The sequence below is a fragment of the Anticarsia gemmatalis genome, chromosome 17, assembly GCF_050436995.1.
Source record: "Anticarsia gemmatalis isolate Benzon Research Colony breed Stoneville strain chromosome 17, ilAntGemm2 primary, whole genome shotgun sequence".
Lineage (NCBI taxonomy): Eukaryota > Metazoa > Arthropoda > Insecta > Lepidoptera > Erebidae > Anticarsia > Anticarsia gemmatalis.
The window spans coordinates 6621868-6648840 of record NC_134761.1 but is presented as its reverse complement, the minus strand read 5'-3'; the positions used below and the strand labels follow the sequence as shown (position 1 = coordinate 6648840).

The 26973-nt window shown below is 34.1% G+C and overlaps 6 protein-coding genes across 9 annotated transcripts; 2 read left to right on the top strand and 4 right to left on the bottom strand.

The window, feature by feature from the left end:
• Positions 1-73: 73 nt before the first annotated feature.
• On the bottom strand, positions 74-2006 carry LOC142979912 (uncharacterized). 2 transcript variants are annotated; one of them, XM_076125140.1, is made up of 2 exons: positions 1879-2006; positions 74-1463 (listed from the first exon to the last, which is right to left on the bottom strand). In XM_076125140.1, the coding sequence occupies exons 1-2, from the start codon at positions 1891-1893 to the stop codon at positions 120-122; spliced, it is 1359 nt and encodes a 452-aa protein (XP_075981255.1). In that variant the 5' UTR covers positions 1894-2006; the 3' UTR covers positions 74-119. The 2 variants fall into 2 exon arrangements, with proteins under 2 accessions (XP_075981255.1, XP_075981256.1); XM_076125141.1 differs by having other exon boundaries at positions 1756-1892.
• A 2853-nt stretch (positions 2007-4859) lies between these two features.
• LOC142980284 (uncharacterized) lies at positions 4860-8701 on the top strand. 3 transcript variants are annotated; one of them, XR_012959862.1, is made up of 4 exons: positions 4860-5170; positions 6723-7860; positions 8073-8142; positions 8279-8701. XR_012959862.1 is itself a non-coding variant. In XM_076125653.1 (2 exons), the coding sequence occupies exons 1-2, from the start codon at positions 7822-7824 to the stop codon at positions 8691-8693; spliced, it is 660 nt and encodes a 219-aa protein (XP_075981768.1). In that variant the 5' UTR covers positions 6723-7821; the 3' UTR covers positions 8694-8701. The 3 variants fall into 3 exon arrangements, 1 of the variants encoding a protein (XP_075981768.1); XR_012959861.1 differs by having other exon boundaries at positions 8073-8701; XM_076125653.1 differs by lacking the exon at positions 4860-5170 and having other exon boundaries at positions 8073-8701.
• A 4927-nt stretch (positions 8702-13628) lies between these two features.
• On the top strand, positions 13629-15028 carry LOC142980283 (uncharacterized). The gene is made up of 2 exons (XM_076125652.1): positions 13629-13766; positions 13848-15028. Exons 1-2 carry the CDS (start codon positions 13749-13751, stop codon positions 14904-14906), a joined length of 1077 nt encoding a protein of 358 aa, XP_075981767.1. The 5' UTR covers positions 13629-13748; the 3' UTR covers positions 14907-15028.
• Positions 15029-15906: 878 nt separating this feature from the next.
• On the bottom strand, positions 15907-16396 carry LOC142980189 (uncharacterized). Its single transcript, XM_076125524.1, has 2 exons — positions 16345-16396; positions 15907-16239 (listed from the first exon to the last, which is right to left on the bottom strand). Exons 1-2 carry the CDS (start codon positions 16357-16359, stop codon positions 15907-15909), a joined length of 348 nt encoding a protein of 115 aa, XP_075981639.1. The 5' UTR covers positions 16360-16396.
• Positions 16397-17000: 604 nt separating this feature from the next.
• LOC142980290 (uncharacterized) lies at positions 17001-17619 on the bottom strand. The gene is made up of 2 exons (XM_076125660.1): positions 17567-17619; positions 17001-17479 (listed from the first exon to the last, which is right to left on the bottom strand). The coding sequence occupies exons 1-2, from the start codon at positions 17579-17581 to the stop codon at positions 17078-17080; spliced, it is 417 nt and encodes a 138-aa protein (XP_075981775.1). The 5' UTR covers positions 17582-17619; the 3' UTR covers positions 17001-17077.
• Positions 17620-20223: 2604 nt separating this feature from the next.
• Positions 20224-21434, bottom strand: LOC142980304 (uncharacterized). The gene is made up of 2 exons (XM_076125680.1): positions 21319-21434; positions 20224-20671 (listed from the first exon to the last, which is right to left on the bottom strand). Exons 1-2 carry the CDS (start codon positions 21331-21333, stop codon positions 20372-20374), a joined length of 315 nt encoding a protein of 104 aa, XP_075981795.1. The 5' UTR covers positions 21334-21434; the 3' UTR covers positions 20224-20371.
• Positions 21435-26973: the final 5539 nt, after the last annotated feature.

The window sequence follows — 26973 nt, the reverse complement described above, 5'->3', positions numbered from 1 at the left end:
TTACAGAAATAACTGCTGTTATTCGGAAATCAATAGTTTTAACTACGAACGTCAAAATAAACAAGCATTGGTATTTACGTCTATAATATTTATTAATACATGAACAGGTTAATATTATGCTAATTCGTCCTAAAATCATAACACACTATACGATCGTCTTTCTCGACACACATAGTTTTGGCTTTTGAATTATCTTTATTCATAGTTCCTTTTAATGTTTGTTTTGTGGTGTTCTCTGCCGACAATTCTATGGACGCAGAGACTTCTGTAGTGGATGTCTCTTCCGTGTTTGATGTCAATTCTGTGACTGAAGTCGATTCCGTAGTCGACGTCAAAACTGTGCTTGGTGACAATTCTGTAGTTGTCTTTCTCGTGGTTGATATTATTTCCGTAGTTGTGATAGGATCTTCAGATTTTGGTGTCTCCCGATTCAGTTTCTTACGGTTCTTTCTTTTGTCAGTAACCATTCTTTTTGGTCTTACAGTAATAATATTTCTAGCAGCTTCCGTTGCATCAACGGAAACAGAATCTAATATTTCGTTTTGGGTCATTATCTCATTGATTAGTTTTTCCTGTAGAAAGTTTGTTGACGATGTTTTTGGGGGCTTCGTGGTATTTGTTGTGACGTCATTAGTAGTAATCTTAGTTGAAGTTAATGAAGATTTGAAAGAGTTTCTTGTAACACTTTTTATTTTCGTTGTTTTGGATGTGCCTGGTTTTGATGAATTGTTCGGTAGCGCAGTTACATTGACTAATGGAGTTGTCGTAGTTGCTTGGGTAATGGTTTCGTTAACTGTCGTCGAGTAGTTTGATGGAGGTTCTTGAGTAGTACTTGTTTCAGAAGTAGACGTCCTAGTAGGCCTCCTCCTTAATTTACGTTTCCTCCTCAATTTCTTAGTCTTTTTTTCTTTTTCTTTCTTGACGCGATATCCGCATTCAATTCTTTCATTGCGGATACGACAGTCATTTTCTAGTTCAATAACTTTGTTTTCTTCAATTTTACCTTTATTTCTGTCATAGCCACACAGTAATCTACCATTAACGTATTTGCATACATTTTCATCAAATATGTATCCTTCTTTATGTTTTTCACCTGGCAAGTCTCCGTTTCTTCGCACAACGGGCTCTATTCGTTCAACGGGCGTAACTTGTTCAACGAACGTAACTCGTTCGACGGGCGCAACTTGTTCAATGGGTACAGCTCGTTCATCGGACGCAATTCGTTCAACGGGCGTAACTTTCTTTACGGGCACAGCTCGTTCAACGAATGCAACTCGGTCAACGGGCACAGCTTGGTCAACGGACACAACTCGGTCATCTGATAAATAGCTGTCTGATGAGTCTTCGCGCTCTACAGCTGGCTTCACCGGATGGTAATTTGATCCTAAAGGATCATAATAAATATGAACCAACTTTGGCGCCGAATCGACAATTACCACAGTTCTAATAAATATGCAACAAACCTGAAAGTAAATAAAAAGTTATATAATCAAATTGTAATGCTGATAAGTAAGTTAATATGTAATTATGGTTTTATTGTTGATTTCACGATCCTGTGACGACAGAATAATAATTGATTTTGGTATTTTTGCAATCCCTACAGCTCAGTTCCAGTTTGGGGGTAGACTCAATATTAGTTAAAGAATGCTCATATAATCACAAAAAACGGAGAGGATCTATGAAAACCTCCACTTGCTTTTATCCCGATCGATTTTAAAATATGAAACTTGAAAATACACCAAAAAGGAAGCTTACGTATTTAAACATAAGGGTTTTCTTTGAGTAAAAGTAATATGATTAACAATATCCGACGGCTTTGCACTATTGCCTACAAATAAATGAAAAACAGGACTATAAAAATCTTAAACAGTACTTTACCAATAACATTGACATTGTACATTCATAAGCTTTACTGATTGGATATGTTTCACTTGACTTCACCTTGCTAATATTTTATATCAAATACAAAGTACGGTTTGCAACATACATAGTTGTGGTCCCTTTGAATTGTTTTTTTTAAATTTATGAACTGATTTAAGTATGTAGCTGTTGCGTCATGCTGATAACTAGATGATACGAAAAAAATAATCGTTATGTATTTGTGTAAGGGTCGGTTCATATCTGACGGAAAATGAGTCACGCTCAGTCAAGCGAACAGAGAAATACATTTCAACCTTAAATATTTATGCGTGCGTCGATGCAAACTATACTTAATAATCTACGCTCGACGCCTCTTTCGACAGAAGTGAACCAACCCTAAAAAAATGTCCCGAACATTCCTATAGGCCAGTGTTATTAATTCATCATACTCTTTCTGTTTTTAAATACAATTGTCTATGAATAAACGTCAAAGAATTTGTGACAGCAATTTTACAAATAAATGTAAATTTCTAAAATGTGTCTTCATTTCTCTATTGCATTCGCATAATTAAATACAACTAGAGACACTCCTTAATGTCTCTCCTTTCTCGTTATATTTATTGCTACTTTTTGGTATAGCTTAAGTCAATATAAAGCCATTACTTCTTTAGTCAGGTTAAATGGTTTCTGACCTCGTTGCTTTTAACAATACCAACATTAATATGAGTGAAATTTTAAGCCTAACAAAATGCAAAATAAAGGTAAGTACACCATAAATATTAATATAACGGGAAAAGTTTAAGTTAAAAGGATTCATATTTTGCTTTTCGATGATTCAATTTTGTTTCAGGAGAGGGGGAAGAATTAAGCTGCCCTCGTAAGTTTTTGCGTTGGTATGTAGCTAAAGTTAAAGCATGTCGAATGAAAATCCGTCGTTGCTATAAGAATATGAGAAGAAAATGCCATAAATGTATTCGAACATGTTTACTCTCTATAGTTAAGAAGTGCTTCAGAAAAGTGTTTTGCTTGGGCAAACGTCGAAATTGGGATAATTATTACATCCTTGGCGTTAATTACGGAAACCTTAGGAATAAAATGAAAGGTCTAGGAAAAAAAGATTCCGGCAGTCGTCAAACATCGAATACAAAGATTCGTTTATCTAATTTTGATCAGGAAGATATAAGAATGATTAAGGGAATACAGGAAAAAGAATTAAAAAAGAAATATTCTATTACCGATGATAACCGTAAAATATTAACAAGATTGCTCCGTGATTATGATGACAAAAACTTACCACTTCCAAAGTCAACACCTAAATCAACGAAGAAAAAACTAGATAAAAAGCGCTTAAATAAAGTATTACAAAATTATGACGATGCAAAAAAACAGCAAGACATCAAAGATATAGAAAAAAACCTAAAAGTTATAAAAAATAAATGTAAATTGACTAGTGATGGACAAGTAATTTTAGATAAAATGGTTCAAGATTTAAATAACGGAAAATCCTCCCAAGTCAAATTAGTCAAAGATAATCTAGATCCCAAGAAAATAAATAAAAGAGAATTGGATATGTTGTTAACAAAATACGAATCAGGAAGTAAAGATAAAAAGGGACTGTCAGTCGTTATATCCGAAATAAAACTTCAGAATAGTGCATCAAAACGTAGAATGTCGACTTTTTTCAAAAACCTTAACGAAAAAGACCTAAGATTAATTGAAGGAATGGCCGAAGAGCAATTAAAAAACAATTTTTCATTAACAGATAATGAACTTAAAATAATAAACCATTATCTTTTTGAGTATAGACAGGAGTCCCCGGAGTTACGATCGTACTCCAAATCTAAATTAAGTAAATCTAATCTAGACTTTAAACATCTAACCGAAGTAATGCAAAAATATACTGATGCAAAGAAACAAAGTGATATTAAAGAAATACAAAAGAATGCTAAAAAGATCAAAAAGAATTATGGGTCTGACGGCGGCACCATAAAAGAAGCATTAGATAAATTAATTAAAGAATTAAAAAAAGCCGATCCTACACAACTCGACATATTAAAAAGAAAATTAGACCCCGAGAAGGTTGATGAAAAAGAAATTGATTCGTTACTTAACAAATTTGAGCAAGGCAAGAAAAAGAAGAGAGGTCTCTCCTACATTATATCGAAAACCCATCTAAAATACGTTGTGTCGAACCGTTTTGTGGAAGATTTGAAGAAAATACGTGTTTCCAAAGTGCGAGATTTAATAAAATGATCCTTAAATACAATGATTTGTTGATGTTGTCTCATAGTATAAATATTCACTGAAGTTTTATTTTCCCAAGAATTAATAGTGATAATTACCTCAACACTTTTACAGCTGCATCAACACCCTTATCATCCGTGACCTTTGTAACTCTTACCTTTCCAACTCAATTTCATTTTACGGAATATTATTACTAAGTTTAGATGAAATACGAAGACATTAAGGAAATCTGCTGCAGTCCATGAGTTACAGAACAGTACACAGTACTTTATATTTAAATACAATGATACAATAATATTGACGTCTGTCAATTTATAAATGACAAGTGCCGTAAATATCTACCTCTTTATATTGTTGGATGTTGCAATAAGATTCTAGTAACTCTATGGTGGAGACTTTATCTATCTGCTAAAGTGAAGTACTAAATCGACGAGTTCTAAAGCATCTGGCATAAAATCTAATGCCATTTTGCCCAGAAAAGGCAAGTATAGTAGTCTATTGTATATGTTAGTTTTATTTAATTTTGTGAAACAAAATGGTCTTGGAATCAGCAGTCTACGTTAAAAAAAGTAATCACATATTTCCATTCCTTTGCGGGTATTAGATAAATAATTAAAATCAGTTTTTTTTTACATCAAACTTCAAAAGCTCTGTATTATTTTCAAAATGTATAAATTCTTCTTTCGAGTCCAGCGGTCTTTATCGTAATTTGTGGTGCGTGCATAAAGATTAAAATTGTCAATGTCATCATTTTCGACAAAGATAAAAAAAATATCGAAAATGTAAAATTAATAGAAAAAACCACTATTACCATACCATTCAGGTATTAAGATACAGATCAGGAAAACCATGGACCATTGACGTAATATAATAATCATATTTGTAACTTTCAATATTACCAGTATACATTTGAAACCCCTCCTTTGCAAAAATATAAATCATCAAACTGTAGAAATCTCAAGGGCCATCTGTAGATTTCCGCAGTCCAAAGCAAATTGTCAGAAATCTATTAAATAATATGACAGAAAGTCTTCTATCTACAAGATGTGCATCCGTAGCAAGCAGAGTAAGTATATGTTCATATTTATTATGTAGACTATAGGAATTGTTATTTTTTACGACCAGTCCTAAGTACTTTTAGATTGTACAAAGTAAGATTGTAATTTGCTAAATGTCTTATGCTAAAATACTATTTTGAGATAAAGTATTTAAATACATAAATAAACCTCTGGTTAAATAAATAAATATGAATAACCTGGTCCAAAATATTATAAAAAACTAAGTACTTTTTAAAACGAATAGGTACTAAAAAGTTAACACACAATCTAAATGTTCCCTTGATATGTATTGTTTAATATTAGAATATTGATAACGCTTATTAACCCAATAAGATGAAGTATATTCCGTATGGCAAACGATAATCCATGTTGTCGTCGGGCGTTATCATTTCTTCGCGATTTAAATCAACTATGTACATGACGTTCGAAATGAATATAGTTATCGTAACCCTTGGTGTACAACAAGTTTGAACAGTACAAACACTTTTAAAACGAAGCAATTGATAATCGCACAGGAATTCGTATAGCCTGGATACGCTTCTGCAACAAATTGAAACCAGGAGGAGCATCACACACGAAATCAATTGTTACACTCTTTAGAAGAAAAATTAAACCATCTAAAATAACCATAAGAGACATACATCTGATCGAGGGAATGAAAGCAAACAAGTTAAAGAAGCGATTTAGTGTTAAAGGGTCTAGAGAAAAAATATTAAATGCAATGATTGCAGATTACAATAGAGGAAGATTGTCTCTAGCAGGTTTCTCACGACAATCCGATTTTAATGAAAAAAGCCTAAATAAGATGCTATTAGACCGAATGATAACCGAATACGATATGGCGAAAAATAAGGAATTGGAAACATTAAAAAGAAATGCTTCAGTGATTAAAGGCAAATTCAATTTATCTTTTTACCAAATGTTGAAGTTAGACGAACTAGTCAACGATTTGGGTAAAAGGACAATATCGGACTTGGAACTAGGAAAAGCGAAATTAAATCCTAAAAAAATAAACCAAAAGAAATTAGACACATTGCTGACACAATACGCAGATGCACAAATACGAAATAAAGGCGCTTCACAACTGTTTGTTAAAAGTAAACAAACTTTTCTGGCATCAAAACGCAAGTTCGATGCTATTCTTGATGGGATTGACTTGCGGCCATATTTATCGGAGATGTAATCAAAAATATAAATTAAGAAGATAATGTAAAAGTAATGTTGTTAAGATAAAATAAAATGTTATTATAACCTATTTATATTTTATTAAAATTACAATTAATAATAATTATAATCGAAATTATTTTAATGTTCTTAATCACTATTTTAATAGCCTTACTACAAGTAAAATTTATTGACACACTATTAAGTTCCTTACACTACTTTTCTTTCTTATTCACGACATATCGCAATTTTTACTGCATCTTTTTAACGTTCTGCTATTTTTGACGCACATTTGATTAGTTATTGATAGTAAAAATGGGTCAGTCCGTTTCAAATATACCTCTACATTTTGGTTTCCTTCTTCCTTAGAAAAGTAATACATATTTCTGTTGACAGATCGTTAAGAATTTGAAGCACGCCGAGAATTCATTTTTTTCATCGATAAAGAAACCTACTGAAGAAGAAAATATATCATCTGGCAAGCAACATCCAATTGCCCAAAGTTGTATTCCTCTTTCTACAAGGGACATCAGCCCAACTGAAAACGATAAAGCAAAATTTGCATCTAAGTCTCAGCCTGTGACATCTCCTAGTATGGAGAAGAAAAAGCACGATAAACCGAAATCTAAACCAAGCCCAAAAGGCAGACAAGAGAAAACTAAGAATGCACCCAGTATACATCAACAGAAGTCTCGTAGTAGTAGTAATCATAGAAGACCGAGCAGCGTGCGACACTCGAGCAAAAGAAAGAAATCTAATGAAAGAACTAATAGCTCGGACAAAAATAAAGTACAGAAACATCAAAGTAAAATAGCCAAAGCTATAGAACTAAATAAAATACAAAGCAGCTCTGACTCCGACGTGAAACAAAACAAGAGCCAACCTAAACTTCACAAGAAAAACAAACATTCAATCGAAGAAAAAACTAGTACCGATAAACATTTGGAATTTCAAGTCAGTAAAAAAATATGGCAGGTTATGAGTCGCGATTTACTATTAGACGACGAACCGTATACTGGTAAAATTCAAGTTACAGATTCAGAAATGAAAACATATATTATGTCTGTAATAAGAAAATATAATAAAAAGGAATTAAAACGTTCTAAAACACCTCGTCACCCAACACAGACCTCCCCGCACCGCAGCAGCAGTGCCACTAGCAAAGTACTAAAGAAAACGCTACGGAGGCAACTGTGGCACTGGGCTAAGAGTGCCATTAAAAACAACGAACATTGGAGTAAATTGATAGCTGATAATCATATCATATTAGATAATATTAACATTGACAAAGTTGACCTCAGTCTTATAGATATAGACGCATTTGGCATAGAAAATAGGTTGCTTAAAAGGACAATATTATGGCTGTTTAAGTAACATAAATAATGAATATCAAATATTTGAGGACATTTGTGCCGTCAATAGTTCGCCAACTGTACCACACGCCATATGTACAATGTTAATTAAAATGCAAAGGCCATGATTTGAGATAAGGGATATGCCGTCGTTCTATTGGAATACGTACTCTTTTGTTGTGGTTAGTAATTGTTCAATATCACTTTTCTTATTTTCTTAAATTGAGCAAAGCTAAAAAAATATTATCAAAAGGGGTCTGAACGTTACGCCACTGTGAAGCTACTGTATCTGTAATGTCTTCTTTCCTATTAAGAATGTATCGTGGGAAAAGCTATTTCTTCAGTGAATTAGATTTCGTCGTAATTTTATTAATATTCTCAATATTTGTTACAGATATTCGCGGTTGTCATTCAGTTGGCGGCAGCTAGTAGCTGTTCAAGTTGCAATCGTTTTCAAGATCTAGGTAAACAGCTGTTTAATGTTGATGGCCGCAAAAACAACAATCCTTCTACTACGCAGCCCCCCCTTATCTCGCCTCAGCATCCAACTAAGGGCCGTAAGCGCTGTTGTCCGTATGAATTTGATCGTAATTTTTGCAGAGTTGTAGGTGAAAGACTGCTTTGTGGATACAATAAGAATGTAGGTACACCTCAACCTCACGATGAAATACACCAATTGTCAGAACACTGCAGGATAAGGAGGGGCAGATTAGAATGTGGCTATGAAATAGGTCCATTTACGAATCCGAGAAGACCTCCAATGTGGGACAACCGTCCTCCAAGCGTTGAGGTTGATGTGTCGGAACCAGATAAAACCGATGAGGATTATGATCCAGAGAATTCAAAGGAAGTTTTACTAGGGTCTGATGAACCGACAGTAACAAAATCTCCTCAGCAAAAGCCCCCAAAGCCCAAGAAGACTACTAAAAATAGGAAGACAACCCGGAAGCGCGTGACGAGATGCGTAGAGACGGCAGACAACCGGATTGTGTGTAAAACTGTAACAAAAAAATAAATAAAATAATACAACGTGATATTTTTTATTATCTGAACCCAACGTGGTTGCGAATATTTGCAAAAGTTCACTTGTTCATTTTTCATGTGCAAAGTCTTACTTACTTTTGGTACTTTTAAACTTTGACACTGCATTTATAGCAACTTTTTTGCACAGCTGTGAAAAGTATGAATTTTGCTAAATGTTCATAAGAAATAGGTTCAAATCCAACTCGGGATAAATATCTGTGAGACAAGCCTATCTGTTCCGAGCCTGGTTGTCGATTTATCTATAAAAGTATGTATTCCGAAGACTGCCTCCGTGGCGCAGTGGTTTAGGTCACCACGCCGATACCACTGCATTGGGAGGTCGAGGGTTCGATTCCCACACGGAGCAATTATTTGTGCGATCCACAAATAATTGTTTCGGGTCTGGCTGTGCTTTGTGTCCGTTGTTTGTATGTTTGTAAAAGTCCCCGCGACACAAGAGCAATTCTTAGTGCGGGAGTTGTCTTTTTAAGAAAAAAAATAAAAATAAAAAATAAGTATGTTTATCAGGTATTTGGAAACTATAGTACAAGAGCTGCTTAGTTTGGAATCAAATGACAGTGTGTTTTCTTTATATATTAATAAATAACATGAATTAAACATAATAACTGAACTCAAGTGCTGAAGTAGGCATAACTTACGCCTCATAAGAAAATCTGAGCAAAATGAGTAAGAACAACTTGACAATACAGATATGATTGTTTAGTCATTATATAGAGATGAACTAACCAGGTTGACCACGACCTAAGACCGATCATGTCGCCACCATCATATTGCCGTTTATTATATAAGCGGCTCGCCCCAACTATGTCTGGATTTGGCTAGTTTGTACATTAACATTGAGTAGTTGGTGTAATGTTTATGTACATAGATATAACTTGCCATTAAAATGATAATGTTTGGAGTCAGATATTTGTCTATTTGTCCATGTTTCCCTACTTATTGTAACAAACCAGCATAGCTCTTGATGCCTTCTTTTTAAAAGTAATGTAGAAGTAAGTTCTTCGAAGGTTCAGGCGAGTTAAGCAATTTTCTGGTTACTTAGTTTAATATTTAGTTACGCAGCAGAGCCTGTCAGTATTATACTAGCAATAATAAGTAGACATGTAGGTATCGTTGCTATATAATAAGAAGCATGCTGAAAATGTATTTGTTGCAATATCGGAGGTGTTTCATAATAATCATATTATATATCATATATAGATTGCAGACCATGTTACCTAAAAGTTCTATGGTCTGCCACTGTGACTGCGTCGGGGAGTCTTAGGTTTGATTCTCGCACAAAAAAAATATCTTCCTGTAATATAGTGCTTGCAGGATAGACAAAAATAGGCTACTTATTGGTTGTTTTCAAAAATAAAATTAGGACACAAAGTAATTATCTACATTTAATTACAAATATAATAAATTAAATTCAGTCAGGCAATATTATACAAACTAAAACTAAGCTACATTAAACTACATTACATTATATAAACATTTACTCATTAATTTAGGTTACCACACATTACGCTGGTTTAATAAAATTGATTCCTTAAGATCTGCCTTTATTAAAATTGACTTTTTTTTTTACAGTGTCTTCTACACATTTATACAATACACAAAATATACAAAAAAAAACGCTAGTGAAAAAGGTTTCCTTCTCAAATCATAACTTATTTAAAATACGCGTTACAAATTCATCAGTATACTCTTAGTTCTGATATATTCACATAAATTCTAAGGTATATTGAAGCATAGTCTGGTACCCTGTGTTTTCCTATAAGTTTGGTCTACCATCAGTCAATCGATGACGCCAACATTTCATCATCAGCAAACATCGCGAAGACCCACTTCAGTACTTTTAATTCGAAGTCATCTTTAGGGAATAGGTAGTCCAGATAGTTGACTAGCGCCGACGCCATACTTCTTTTCTCGTTTACTTGTGAGTTCCGATAGAACCACGGTTGAAATGCATTACACAGTGTACCCATTGCTAAAAGTATAAGTATTGATGATATGATTCTTCTGTGCATTCTTCTGTAACAAAGAACAAACAAAATTATAGCGTTAGTAAGTAGAAGTACAATTTAATTATGGTAGACAACTCTTCATTCTGACAAGTGATCCTCATTCAGTGGGTTGCATGTACTTTCGTTTTTATTTTATAAAGATAAGGTAATGTAACGTGTGTAAGATCTAGGGGTGGTCTTAACTGACTATTTAAATGATTTTGTGCTAGTAAACTATGCTATGACTTAGAATAAGCTTCAATAGTTAAAATGAAATAATGCTACGCACATTATATTAAAATACAATTATTTTCCTAGGATTGTTACAAAGTAAGTTAGACAGTTATCAATGCGGTGGATGCGAGAGGTATCCCAAATACTTAATAAATTTACCTTAGGCCTCTTATTTTTCCCGGAAATACTCACAAGACCACAGGAAGTTATGCTAAACAAAACGAGGTCGCGAACGGAAGCCATTCTGGTTTACTCTCATAGCCTACATATTCATACGTTTAATGTATACCGCATTACGTAACTTAATCATACAATCTTGTATAATCGTTCTTATAAAGAGAATACCAGTGAATTTAAAAACGTATGATAATGTCGGATAAACGAGGTTAACGCAGCATCGACACTGTTGCATTTTAAAATACAGATTAATGCGGAATTTGGTCAAAAACCGGCCTGTTGTTGTATTATGATGCGTTCGAAAGTTGGCCGTTTATCGAACTTTCTTATAATTAGCATTTATACAAATCAAATATTTCGTAACTGAGGCTTTTCCGGACTGAGTAAGTCTGTTTATTTATTATGTAGGTCGCAGGATTCAACAACTTCTTGCGGTAGGTATAATGTAACATACACACCAAAGTAACCGACATTCCGACACATGTTGACTTGATGTCGGCAACTCCTTATTGAAAAGAATTATGTCAGCGACTTGTAGAAACAAAATCCCCGACATCGACTTTATGACTTTGGTGCATTCTGTGATGTGTTAGATTCTACGAGTTAATTTGGTTTTACTTCCTCTATCATCTTGTCAACCTATACTTAGTTTCAATTACAAAAAGAGTACGAGTATTCGCGGCTTCATGTATTTGAGAATAATTAGACATTAGTGAATTCGAAAAACTAATTGCATAAATACAAACCACAACACATTAAGCTCACGCTGGGCATAGCAGATCTTTCTTAAAATAAAATAGTGTCGAAGATCAATTTATTATCTGCTCCCCTAGATAAAAAGATAGGTTTATTTTCTTTTAGTCACCCTGTCAAGAGACACTTGTCGAACTGAGTGAAAAGTTGATTTCCAACTGATTAATATGATCGTTAAATGATACTTTACTGCCTATAATGGAACAATAACTTGTCCCACGGCGCGTTACTAGAGAAATCGTCATAAAACTCGTAGATACTTTTTATTGATTCTATTTGCTAAGTTTTTTCAATACTAGGTTTTATAATAATAAAAAAAAGCAAAACTTAATTAAATTTTAGCTAGGTGATACGTAACGCTGTTTTGATGCATAATACTTTTAAACTATTTAAAATGAATACAAAAAACAACGGCTACGATTACAATTTGTTTCAGTGGAATTTTACGCGCGATCTATTACATCACAGCTTTCTTAGGAATTCTTGGAGCGTAACTAACTCTAGAACCCTGCTTTCAAATCCAAAGGCAATAAATTGTTTGAATTAAACTGGTAATTTACGATAGACGAGCCTTTCCGTGAACGGCCTTATTTGCATTATTTCCTTAGGCGTAGAAAGCCCTGTGAAATATGAGTATTTCTTAAAAAAAAAACTGGTTGTGAAGGTCAGTTTCGTTTTTTCATCGAGTTATTCGGAAGATAAACAATATGTCAATATAAAAATATTGCTACACTAGCTTTTTAACTTGTTTTTCACCAGTGACAAAGGTTTGATCCGGCCCTATCTTTTTATCCGACTGCGCGACGCTAAGGATGGTACTGTGTAATGTGTATTCTTTCGTTGCGTTGGTTTGCCGATAAGATAAAATTTCAACTTAGAGTGCATTTGTTAGCCTAGAAATATTTTAAAAAATTACCTTTATTTGCTAAAAATACAAAAAAAAGATTAATTATGGAAAATATAACAATAATAACTAATGAACGCACCTTATTAATTATAGTGTAAATTCACTATTCCTTGTCCTTTGTATCCTTTATTCAGAGAGCGTCACAGTTATACACACTGCAAAATCCTCCAAAATTCACACTCACATGCTTTAAAAAAAAAGTAAACACGAAATCAAAGACTTTTGTTTTCCAAAAGATGGTTAGCGAATAGCGCTGGTCGCACAACTGTCATGTCGTAATCTGTAATCAAGTTGACTTGGATCCCTACTACCGCAACACACTTTCTTCTTCACGTGTGTTAGGTCTAGTTTCTACATAATATACCCAGAGCACATACCAATTGTAAGGAAAACTTATTATTATACATCTTTGCTAACATTGTCATTCTGATTAAGTATGACGAGGAGGACATGACATCGCTTGAATGAACAATGTCCGGTCATTTTAACTGTTGTGTATTATGTAATGAGTGCGTGATTTTGTTGCCGTTGTTTTAAGTGGTCTATATTTTCACTTTGCATAGCGATTAGGCAGTACATTGACTATAAAAGGGAGAATAAATATGTAAGCTATTCGAAAAACGTTATATTGAATGTGATAAAATAATTACTTTATCGTTTTATTTACCTCGTTTAGCGGCTCTTCATGATTTTGATGATTAAACTTGTGTTATTACGATTTGAATCAGATTTTAATAAATGACTAACTTTTTAATCAGGTTAAGATCTCACCTTTCCTTATCAACGGTGACATTGAAATATGAATACAATTGGGCCCTTGACAGTTTTACACGATCGCGTGTTGATACTAAGGTCAAGATAGGCATTCAACAATGGTTATAGAACATCTCATTGTTAATAAAAGACCAATTTAAAGTAGACAACGTAGTAGTTTTCATTTCACTTTTATTTAGAAATTCGGTAAAGAATGACTGCCATTCCTAAGGTATACTTTATTCTATTTGCACCGTGATTTAGTTCCAAGTGAAGTGTACGTTAATAATATTAAGTTTTATTTGGTTCCCAGATCGCTTTGTTATTCGTCATAGTGCAGTGGATCGAAGTCAATGGAGACCCCTTTTTTCAAGGTTTGAGTTTTCAAAGAGGTTTCGAAATCAATTTCAAACCACTTGAACGGAAACCATTTAAGTTCCTAAAAGAAAAATGGTCACCATTTGGAGTATTTGGAAAGAAAATAGAAATACATAAGAGAAGTTTAGATGACATGGTTCCTCAACCACCCTTGAGAGTGCCTCGGCCAGCCGCACCTGTGTTCGAACATTTTGACGAGATTGAACATATCGGGACTGGACCTTTACTAATTTTGCCCAAGCCGGTGACTAAGCCTCCCGTATCTTCAGTACCAATTATAATATCTACTCCTAAGCCTGCAGTGGTTATTCAGATTTCTTCTGTAAAACCACCGCCTTTGCCAGTTCCTATGCCAATAATAGTGAACGAACTGCCGCCGCTACCCGAAAAGCCTCATGCAGTTCCTCCGATATCGTCAAATATGGTAATAATACATCCTAAGAAAATTACTAAGGTTCCTGTGCCACCAAAAGCTCTATATACTGATATATCGAATGAGGAATCAGTGAAAGAGTTTATACATACTAAGCCTCCACCACCACCTGTTGAAGTAAAACCTCCAGTGCCTGTTCCAGAAGTTCCAAAACCTCCTCCCCCTCCCGAAGTGCCTCCGCCTCCTCCTGTAAAGCTGGTTGTTCCACCACCAGTGTCACCAGTCCCTCCGCCGCCGGTTTCTCCTGTCCCACCACCCCCTGAAGCAGCCAAGGCAGCAGAAAAGGTAGTTGTTAAAGAAGTCGAACTTGTGGAAGAGGTCAAAGAAGAAAAGGAAGTAACAGAATTAAAAGAAAAGAAAGAAATAAAAGAAGAAATGTTCCATCATCATCCAATTATACCGAAGACCGATATTCATCTGAAGGACAACGCGTTGATTAAGGGATCGAAGATGGCGTTACAGTTTGGAACTGTTTTCTTGTCACTCATGGCTCAATTTTTCGACAGCGCACGAGCTACTATCGACCAGATGACGAATCCACCGCCAATCTATAAAGAATAATATTATTTTTGTGCTTTACAATCGGTATGTCTGAGTCTGGTATTTAATATTGTAAGTAACAACTTACAATATAATTAATGGATGTAAAGTTTTTGAAAATATTTGTGATAGTTGTAACAATATTTCCGTGATACGAAATAGACAAGCGTCTTTGGCAGCTAACAACCTGAGTGACTGAGAGCTAGAAATTATACTTAATGATTATAATTAGGTTTTTTTTAAGATTATGTAATTTATTGTTAAACAAATGTTTAAGGGCATAATATTTTTTAAATAAATTATAAGCATTTATATTCAGATAAGTTTGTTGTTCCCTTGCAATTATTTCCGACGAATATAGCTCGTTGATTGTGCGTGGGTGCTGATACTTGTACCATTAAAAAACAACTTTCTTCATAGTCAGTTAAATTTTTACAATGTGATAGAATTTTAGAAAACGGTAAGATTTTAAAGAAAATAATCTTGAACAATTCTTTACACATTCGTGACAACAAATCTGTATTAGGATGTCAGCTTATGAAACGGGATTAAGTGTTAGGTCAATAACTAAGCGTTCTTTAATTAATTACTTAATTTCAAGCACGTCTTGAAATGTACACCCTAAAATTAAAACGTGTTAAACTCTGACTTAGCAAACAATAAGTGTAATAGGCTTCTGATATTTCTGTTCATAATCAGGAGAGTGCCTTGATAATTTATTTTTAATTAAATTTTTAGCATAGATGTGTATATTATCAAACATTTATATCTCCGATGTCCTTTTTATTATAACTTCATACTGGTTACACCTAGAGGTGTACCGCGGAACACTTTCATTTGCAATAGCAATCTGTCAACTGACATGCGTTAACTAGGACGTATCTTAATAAATTGTAAACAGGTTTGAATAAAACACGTTTGTTAAAAAGAAATAATTTATTACATCTAAAATGACGAGGCAGTTAACATAATAATTTAATTAATAAATTAGTATTATTCTTAAATGCGTTTGTCAATTTTTCTAACTTGCTGGTGGTCCATTATGTACAGGTGCAGGCTCCCAATTATAATAAGGAATGCCAGAGTTTTCAGGAACGTTTTCAGGAACATTGTACACACGGTACAAATCACCTAATCCATAGAGACCTCCGAAGCCGCCCAGCCCTCCAGGCTTGCCAGGCTTGCCGAAACCACCCAAGCCGCCAAAACCTCCAGGTTTACCGAAGCCGCCGAAACCCGGTTTACCAAAAGGCTTGCCGCCAAAGCCGAAGCCCAAGTCACCGAATCCGAGACCGCCGAATTGTGCTGACACCGTCGTTACGAATACGGCTACCAGGAACGTTAATAATAGGATCTGAAATGACGAATACTTTGATTTAAAGTTTGAAATTGATAAGAAGTTTACGCTTTTAACAAATTTTATCAATATTTTATCCACTAATAATATAATGAAACTTACTTTTGATATCGCCATTTTAAGTTGTTACGACTTCGTCCTCTAAGCCCAAACTGTTATTTTTTTTTGTCAAAACGGCTTAAATACTTTCAACATTTTGGAACATGGAGCGACATTTCTTTTTGACAATGTTTCTCAAACTTTTTGGATATGAAACTTTCTCCTGATACTGAATATATTTTTTCATTACAATGGCAAAATAACGACTACTTAGGGAAGTTACTTTAACATAACTATATCAAAAAGAATCAAATCATTGCCATTCCAGTTCGAGAAGATAAGTCACAACGATTATTAAAATTATTTCACATATCTTTTAAAAAACTCTAATAATTACCTAAATGCTTTTAGAGGTATTGCACTCATTGGCAATTTTTATTGTGAATTCTGGGTAAGTGCTTCGTAATGAGAAAAAAAAATGCAAATAAAGGTAGAAAATAATTTATGTAAAACGTAAAAAAATGTACGGATTTGAACACATTTCAAAATAAATAACACGCTTGTTAAGTTACAATAAATAAATAATTTAAGTTAATCTAACAATTTCTTAAATTATCATGAACACAAACCTAACTTTTTGACTATTAGTGCCTAAAAGATGTACCTATTATTTTAATGTAATTACACAAAACAATATCTTTTTTCTGATTGTAATCATTAGGATTTAAACTTGAACTTAAGTGTGAATTTCTGTTGAGCTGTTATTTTAATTGACTAATTGCAATATCTATAATAATTATCCACCGTACGAACCGAGCCCGTTACCAAAGAAACCGCCTGGGGAGCCACCAGAGCCTCCAAATCCGGGAATATTAAATCCGGATCCGCCTGTTCCTAGTCCACCAAATCCGGGACCGCCAAAACCTGGCCCACCAAAACCTGGGCCTCCAAAACCGGGAATACCGAAGCCGGGCCCGCCAATTCCTGGCCCACCGATTCCTGGCCCACCAATTCCTGGCCCCCCAATACCTGCACCACCAATACCTGGGATGCTGGGAATGTTTGGAATGTTAGGAACCCCGGGAATATTGAAACCATCAGCGCGGTGAGCAAACCCATCACTGTAAATTGGGTAGGCGTAGTCGATAGGCTTTCCTGCGACCGTGGAGACTACGGCAATAACAGCCAGAAGAATTATCTGAAATAGAGATACATAGATACGGCAAGCAATTTTAAATCGTGATATCCCTAGTCACTTCCGTAATATTTAACGGAGTGTTCTCACCTTAGGTTCTGCCATTCTGGATGTTGTTTAGTCTTCGTGTTCTGTTCACAAACTGATACAAATGATAAACAAATCAGTCTAAATATATACCCAAAATAGAGGAATCTACAACTGTGTTATTTTTTATATCGTTTCTCAACATGTTATTTAAGGATTTACCGTTCGGTAATAAAACTTTGATTTTATTGCTATTTCACTAATATGCATATTTTAGGGGGCACCAGTGAAGTCCATTTCTTGGTCAAAATCTTATTCCATTCATTATAGCCCTTTAAGTTTTGACGAAAACGCGGAAACTTTTAAAAATATTAAAATACTTACTTATTAATAATTACAAGTAAAAATAACAATTAATTAATTAATATTTAAAACGATTGTGAAGATTTTACTTTGAGAATCGTTGAGAAGTTAATTAATGTATTTAAAACAAGACGAGCGAAATTTGACATTAGCGTGAAATTATAATTATTAATCACAAGAGAGAGTAATTTGAATAGGTTTTTTATTGGTTCCCACGAATATTGCTACAACTTTTTAGGACGAAACATAAAGCGTAGGGTATTAAAACAGCCTGTAAACCTTACCAAGTGATAAAAGAACATTTTATAAAAGCTCTTTGTACTTTATTTGCTAGATAATTTGTTTTGATGTATAAATAATTTTTAAATATATTTAACTCAAGCAATTATAGCCGAGTGGTATAAGTTAGCACCTCCCACGCAAAAGGATGCAGGTTGAAACCCGAGGCAACACACCAATGACTTTTCGAAGTTATGTGTGTATTAGAAATAATTATCACTTGTTTCAACGGTGAAGGAAAACATCGTAATGCAACCTTGCATGCCCGAGAATTCTTTAAAAACAATTCTTGAAGGTATGCAAAGTCCCCAACCTGCAATTGGCAAACGGAGTGGACTCAAGACCTAACCATTCCCTCATTACGGGAGGAGAGCCTGGCCCAGCAGTGGGATATTTATGGTTTATTTCTTTTTATTTAACTTAAAAAAATGTACAGTTCGTTTTATATTTTCAGTTTAATACTGTACCGTTTAGAAATCATTGACCGTTGCCAATTCGATAATAAACCAGAATATCTTATCACTTCAGTCTAAATAAATAAATTGAGTTTCATTATGTTTTGTTGTTTTTTTATGACAATGGAACGGGATTGTAACGGTTTTGGCCGGTTTTCGGACATCTTGTTTGACCTCCTCAGCTGGACATGGCATAAAAAATGCCATGACATTTTACAGCTTAATTACCATTTGTCGTTTTGAATAATCTCAACAAAAATGTAACAAAAAATCTGTATCGAGTTTCAGTACTCAGTGAGTTACGCAATCATATCAATAAACATGGACCTTTTTTGTTTGTTGATAACTTAAATAACATAATCGTTTCGGAGCGTTTATTTACAAAATAATTATAACAATTTAAGAAACATTGATTTAATCAAATCCAGCTATCAAAGGATGAACAATTTATACAATATTTTATTTCTTTCTTCGCTAACTTTTCTACAAGTAGCCTCCTTTTTGGCCGAAGCCTCTCTGACCTTGTCCATAACCTCTTCCTCCGTTATTTCCCTGGCCGAAACCTCTTGGCCCATTATTGCCTTGCCCATAACCTCTTGGTCCATTATTGCCCTGCCCGTAACCTCTTTGTCCATTTCCCTGGCCATAACCTCCAGGGCCGAATCCTCCAATTTGGCCACCACCTCCCTTCAAGCCGCTAAAACTTTGAGCTGCGGCTGTGGCTAATAACACCATCAACAGCCCGATGACCAATAGTACCTGGAATTTAGAAGATTTTGAGTTATATCGCGATTTTATTTCTTAGTTTTGTATTTAAATAAATAAATATCATTGGACAACTCACACACGGTCATTTGATTCCAAACTAAGCAGAGCTTGTACTATGGTAACCAAATAACTGATAAACATACTTATATACTTCTAAATACATACTTATATAGATATATTAACATCATGAAATTAATATTATCATTATTTTTAATCATTAATTATTTATTGAGATATTTGCTGATCCACCGCAACTCATCAATCGATAATGTCACGCAAGCCTGAATCCTGCTTACGTCTTCAGTCTTGACAACATTTTGATATTTAAGGGCAAGGAGAGCGAGAGAGTCTAAAAGATTTTCCAAGAATTTTGTTTGGAACAGGATGTAGGAACACAAGTTTCTTAGAATTGTGTATATGACATGTACGAATTACTATTGATATAGTATATTTACCTTGAATGATGCCATATTCGCGAACTGATTATCACACCAGACTGTGATTGTGGTTTATTTACTGTTCCTTATATACTTCATACAATAGGTTCATTATAATCATTAGATCTTCTTGAATTGTAGTATATTCAGTGTGGTTTTCAACAAACATATTATAGGTGATTTTTCTAAGAATCGTGATTGACGTGTGCATAGGCTGGTTATTAGATACCCGCCAATGACCTAGTACATTGTTTTAATTAGACCAAGCATATGCATCTTACATATTTTAAAAGTCCTTCGCATTAACCATGTACCTACGTTATAAATAATTGTCAGAAAAGAATTTAAGTTATACGTAAATCGATCCTAGTTAAAAGGGTGTTTTATATAAAAGTGAATAATAATAAAAGACATTAAGTAACAAAAATGGAACATTATTTATTGCAGCTACTTACATTATGTACAGTAAAATAACAATTATTTCTAGTTAAACATTATTCAAACAATGTATTTTCTTTTCAGGTCCGTATGTGACTGTCGGTCAGAAATCAGTATCGAAGTGGGAATTAGCGCCCGAAACCTGGTCTTCCGAAACCACCTTGTCCGAAACCACCTCCTTGGCCGAAACCTCCCTGGCCGAAACCGCCTTGACCGAAACCTCCTTGACCGAAGCCTCCCTGGCCGAAGCCGCCTTGGCCGAATCCACGGTTGCCACCGAATCCTCGGCCTCCACCAAAACCGCCACCGCCGAAGCCACCGCCACCACCGAAGCCGCCACCGCCGAAGCCGCCTCCTCGGCCGCCGCCAAAGCCTTGGGCTAAGGCTGTGGCTACGAGAGCCATCAATACTCCGAGGATGAATAAGGTCTGAAAAGATCAACGTTCACATTAAAAATTTACGGTAAAATATTTTTAATTAAATTGTCAGTCTGATATTTTTATCTAACTTACTAGCTATGATAACAATTCAACTTAAGTTTTATAGTATTAAAAACAGCCATGTTTTTGTCATAAAATACTGATCATCTTCCCTGCCCTTTTTTAAACATTATGGAGAAGACAATTCTCTAAAATAGCACTCTTAAGTAACTAATTGAGCTCAACAATGGAAGAAAGAGATGATTTGGCTGGGCGATAGACCACTCCAGTTCATTCAAAGACCAGTTACGATTGAAACTTTTTCAGGAAATCACTATAAATTATAGTTTTCCGATACCACTAAATAGTAAAAGCCTCCACTTTAATGGCATATTATGCAACAATTTATAATTTAACAATACATAACATTACATTACAACAATTTAATATTTGTTATCTAAAACTACTTAAGCTTTAAACACAAATATCAGTACCTCGATTCTCTACCACTATCGACTACCGACAACCGGCTAGCTATCGAATTTTGACATTTAGAATGTACTTAGTGTAATTAGTCGATAGAGGTAGAGAATCGAGGTACTGATACGATCTACTACGAAGCCTATCCTCTCTCGTAATATCACAATAAGTATTACCTTAGATGATGCCATAGCGCGAACTGTTTGTCACACAACACTGTCATTGTGGTCAATTTTCTGTGCCTTATATACTCCATACAAAGTGTTCATATTTTTTTTAGATCCTTGTTAATTGAAATATCAAATGTATGTGGTTTTCAACATGGCGAGTTTTTTTGGGATCGTTAATTGCTTGGATGGACACGCGGCTTGTTTCGTACAGCGTATTTTTGGCGCATTACGTATAAAAATTACTTACATCGGCTTTAATAAAAATGTATCTGCTGTATTCATTGGAATTCAGTTTTACGTAAAGCTCTTTCAAGAGAGCTTGAGAAAAATACGACGGTATAACTGAATAAAACTTAATATCTTGAAATTTACTGTCAACTTTATTCTACAGCGATAGTAAAGCTTCCTTAAAAATAGTAACTGTTTTTCTAACACCTTAAAATTTTCTCTACAAATTGACCAATATTATTTTGGTACTGAAAACCTAAACTTGTTTCATTTAGCGAGGATAGCTGTATCAATAATGGAAAAGTAATTACTGTAAAGATTAATATCTAATCTACTTCTGATAGGAAAAATGTTAATACTAAACCATTAAAGACTTTTATGGAAATAAAATAAAAAGTAGCAGGAAAACGGACTGCGTCGTAAGAAGAGACTAACGCTAGAAGAAGAAGAAAAGCCGATTATGAATTAGTCCCTAACCCGCAATTGGCCAGCGTGGTGGACTCGCGGTCCAACCCCTCCTTCATTAAAGGAGGAGGCCCTCGCTCAGGAGTGGAACCGTAATGAGTTAAATTTATTTATTTATGTGTTAAATATAAATGACTTGTAGGTACATTTGAGTATTACATAACCAAGTCTATTTTTAGAAGAACATTATTGTCAAACTTTGAGGCACACAGTTGATGATAACACGGTGTTAATTAATGCAGACTCAAATGTGATGTTTGATCACAGACTTAGTTGACATTCGGCAAAGGGAGATTACCCATCAAGCACCCGTCATAATATTGACAAATGTATTTAATAGTTCATAGAAATGGAATACCCATAAAAAAGTGCTATTTTCGTAGTTTGGTCCAGATACTTAATTTAGTATCTTAGTATTAATAGATCATGTTACACCTACTGCCTTCCTGTTATGGCTAATACTCTTTTGTTTAAATATTTTAATTAATCATTGATTGTTGGAAACTGCAGACATGGTAAATATAAACAAAAACCTAATACTTTGTAATAGTGCAAGTTCCCTGCAGTTGTTCCGAGGGAGATAAACGTAACAAAACTAAAATCATGATAAATCGGTGCAGGCATTCCTGAGATCTAAGTATGTATTAGCTAGCTAGATTTTATTCTATAATATTATGTATAGTTTTACCAGTTAGTATGATGGCCGATGGGACATTATTAAGGAGGTAATTAGCTAGACCTTTTACTTTTTGTTACTATTCATCAAATGTTAAGTTGGTGTGGACTTGAAGCACGTGAGCTTGTTCAAACTGTGATTTATTTTTAGTGTTACTCACTAGGTAAAGATTACTCAATATTTTTTCACTTAAACTTAGTCGTTTCAAAATATTCCACGATTATCATACCAATAATAAAAACATTAAAACCATAAAAGTATAATTAAAATCATATGGTAAACAGTTGTTATGTTATTGTTATTAATTATAAAAGTATCAAATAATTGTCTTTTTTGTTGTTCGGTTGATTTTACCGTAAACATACTAGTACAAGTAGTACAACAATAAGAAACTTTAATGGTTCCTTGAATAGTCTTTATTAATAACTTAACATACTACCGCATAATTAAGGATGTTTTAATAAAATAGGCTTTAAAGGCTTTGCCGCAAGTTAACGTAAAAGCGGTCAAATACTTACTTTTATCAGGATTTTCAAATCACGGGTGCTACTACCTCTATAGTTCATGAATAAAATACCGAGGATAATAGCTATACCTGAGTTATATGTACGACTAGCTGACCCGGGCAACTTCGTTTGCGTCACATAAGAGAATCATAATTTTCCCCGTATTTGTAACATTTTTCACTGGTACTCTGCTCCTATTGGTCGTAGCGTGATGATGCCTTCCTCGATAAATGGGCTATCTTACACTGAAAGAATTTTTCAAATCGGACCAGTAGTTCCCGAGATTAGCGCGTTCAAACAAACAAACAAACAAACAATCAAACAAACAAACTCTTCAGCTTTATAATATTAAGTAAGTACAGATTCATAAATTAAACTCAATTTATGTTGGCTAATGCCTCATTATTAATTTATAAGTCATTAAAGTTTCTTGTACCCTTGAAGAAGTAGGTACAGTCTAAATTATTAGCTAACTAATAAATATTGTGAAACTACACCCCCCCATGAGGATTAGGCGTATTTTCATGAAGAAGTTAGAGAAAAAGGACTTTTGAAACTTCTTTTGCGTCATATACATTTTTACTTACTTTTTTTACAATAGTACATCTCCACAATATACAAACTAATCATTAGTGAATTCCCTCACAGCTTATGGAGTTAATGTTTCCTTGATGATCCTCAAGCGGGTCGTTAACCAGGCTATTAATAATATGATTATACCTACAATACATATTCCATGTAACAACTCATTGAGTAACCGCAACACGTGATTCGTTCACAAGTGCCTATTAACTCGTATGTAACAGGCGTTATGTATTAAGTGTTGTTTATAATCTAAGATAAATACTTATCTATCTACCTACAGAGGGCATCTACCTTTCCAATGTCGCGTTTTTCACATCTTCTATTTTTTTATTGATATTAAGGGTATAAGAGTGTGTTGTTGTAAAGCAAAAATATTCAAAAAATGGTTTTCTATGTTGTAAAGCAAAAATATTCAAAAAATGGTCTTCCATGTTGTAAAGCAAAAATATTCAAAAAATGGTTTTCTATGTTGTAAAGCAAAAATATTCAAAAAATGGTTTTCTATGTTGTAAAGCAAAAATATTCAAAAAATGGTTTTCTATGTTGTAAAGCAAAAATATTCAAAAAATGGTTTTCTACGAAACTTAAGTGTATTCAATCTTAAATCAATAAGACGAAACCTTGAATACTTGGAAGTTATTTCAGCAAATGCTCTCGAAATATTGTAAGTTTTTAACGTAGACTTAACAACTCCTTTTTAGAGAGCCTTCCTTTCAGCTTTTCAGAGCACAGCGACAATGACAATTAATAAAGTATGTCAATAAAGGTGTAGAGCATTCAAGGAAATATGCTTTAGAAATCTGCAACTCTAAGTTATAACGTATAAAGTCTTACACGCATTATATTACTCAATAATGCTGAGTAATCGATGTGAATCATAAATATTACCATTGACATTGAATCCAATATTTATTTACTTCGTACGTGTGACGAGTGGGTTTCGTAATTGTTTACTATTGTGTTTGTATTTGGTATGTTTCCGATAGGTCACCTTTGGTCATTATGAATGTTTGAGAGAAATTCGTATTATGGTAAATTTTATTTACTGAAAGGGAAAATCACATTTTCAGTATTTTTTTACTTGACCAGCACTTTAGGGCTATATTATTATTATAAGCTCACTTTGACCAAAAATATACTCATAATAAATTCATACATACCTCAGCATTAATAGGTAGTATTAATATTATATCGAAATCATAATAAGGTGCCTGCAACAAAAAAAAACTGTCTGATTTTGTCACGCGAACTTTATTTCACTTAAACTACGACACTTAATATTTACAAACACGAATAAACAAAACTAATTCTTATAATAGGGTACATAAGGTTTATCCTTATTGCTTTTTCTGATGTAATAACTATAATCATTATAGTATGGTACGTATGGCTGGTAGGGTGGTACACCACCGTAAGCGTAGTATGGGAAAGTGTATAATCCTGTCACTACTGAGGACGGCATATACGGTTTACCAAACACCCCGTGTAGGAAATTCTTGTCTTCAAATTTCAAAGGACCTTTGATAGGTCTTGAACGGTCTCCATAAGATCCGACAATTGGTTTCCATGGCGACGTATCGTATTCATAATCACTAAGTTTTTCGTTCTCGTTGTCTGAATACACCACACTTGTAACCAAAAGTATTGCAAAACAAATGAAGTACATTTTTAGCCGACTCGAATAAAGGAGGAGGTTTTCAACTCGTCTGTACGTTTTTTTTCTTTCGTTACTAGAAAGGTAAAGTTATTTGTCACGAATGAGTTAAGTTGTTTCAAGACGCGTATTTAAAGAGTTTCAGTTATCAGTTAAAGATGATTGTTGAGTGAATCTTTACGCGTAGGCAATTTGCGCTTAGTTGTAATTACTTTTAGGTGTATACTAAGAAGGAATACACACACAGAAGAAAATTGGCACCTATATTCTGTGCACTTTTCTCGAGAATTTCTATAGTTCATTCAAGCTAACGTGAAGGGATTGGTGTTCATAAGAGCACAATGAATTTGGCTACAACAAACTGCTGTTGTGTAGCGCTATTATAAACTAGCTTTGGTTTCTTACAAGTTTTACAACAGAGACTAAAGTTAAACGAATAATGCATTATAATCCTATTAATGTTATTAATGCATTAGTTTGTAGAATGTATGTATTAATGTATGTTTGTTACTATTTCATGAAAAAACAACGAAACGGATTTTAATAAAATTAGATTTACAGATAGTTTGTAACCTAGATTGACACATGGTATACTTTTTACTATGGGAAAACGTAAACTATGTGTCAAAAGTATCATAAAATATCTTAATTGTTCAGAACTATTCATTGACAAATAAACAGTTATGAGAATTACAAATGGTGGTACGAGTGTCACTTGCATGACTAGTACTTTCAAAGATTAATTGGTTCGACCTAGATATATACCTAGTCTCATATACAGCTAGTAGCTATGATCGATGTCAAATCTCTTAAAGAAACCGACATGTAGCTATTACTTTATATAAATCATGCCTGTTTTATCTAAAAGAGTAAGTAGAGATGGATTGTTCAATCATATTTATTAACTTTAATTAGATATTCCTGTCCGCTTGTTGGACTGTGGTCTTCGTCCAGAACAAGAAGTGTTAAATATGAGTTAACCGGATCCTAAAGGTAGTTTACCATGGAACCATAGTATACCAGGTTACCATTTCCGAAAATAAATTTCAGGAATTCAAGATACATCGCGCCATAGTTATAGAAATTAATGAACGACCTTGAAATAATATAGGTCTACTACCTCATCTACTGTATGTTGGCCAGCGATAATGAAGTGGGGCGAGGGCCTTATCGTTCTGAAGATGTGCCAAACACGGTCTACGAGACCAGTCTACTAACATAACTAAAGATCAATACTCGTAATTAACAAAATTCAGACTAAAATGCGGATCTATTATCGATCTCAGAAATGTTTAGCTGGCAATTATCGAATTTTGAATGACTGTCATTTTTAGAAACATTTACGGGAATTTACCCTTGGACGATTCTCGGATCTCGTGACGAAGACAATGTTATAGTATTTTACCACTGCACATGTATAGCACTCTTAAGATTTAAGTATAGCAAGTAATAGTGTAAGTAAGTCATGTCCGCTTCAGTGGGGAAATACGTCTTTATTACTACTAAGAACTTACACATTCGAGTGTGTTTGGTTTCGTAATAGCGTG

What these genes read in the sequence shown, in the direction of transcription:
- LOC142980284 (XM_076125653.1), top strand. Translation starts at nt 7,822, where the DNA reads ATGCCGTCGTTCTATTGGAATACGTACTCTTTTGTTGTG. An exon ending in ATACGTACTCTTTTGTTGTG is followed by an intron (nt 7,861 to 8,072) that starts GTTAGTAATTGT and finishes TATTTGTTACAG; the next exon opens with ATATTCGCGGTTGTCATTCA.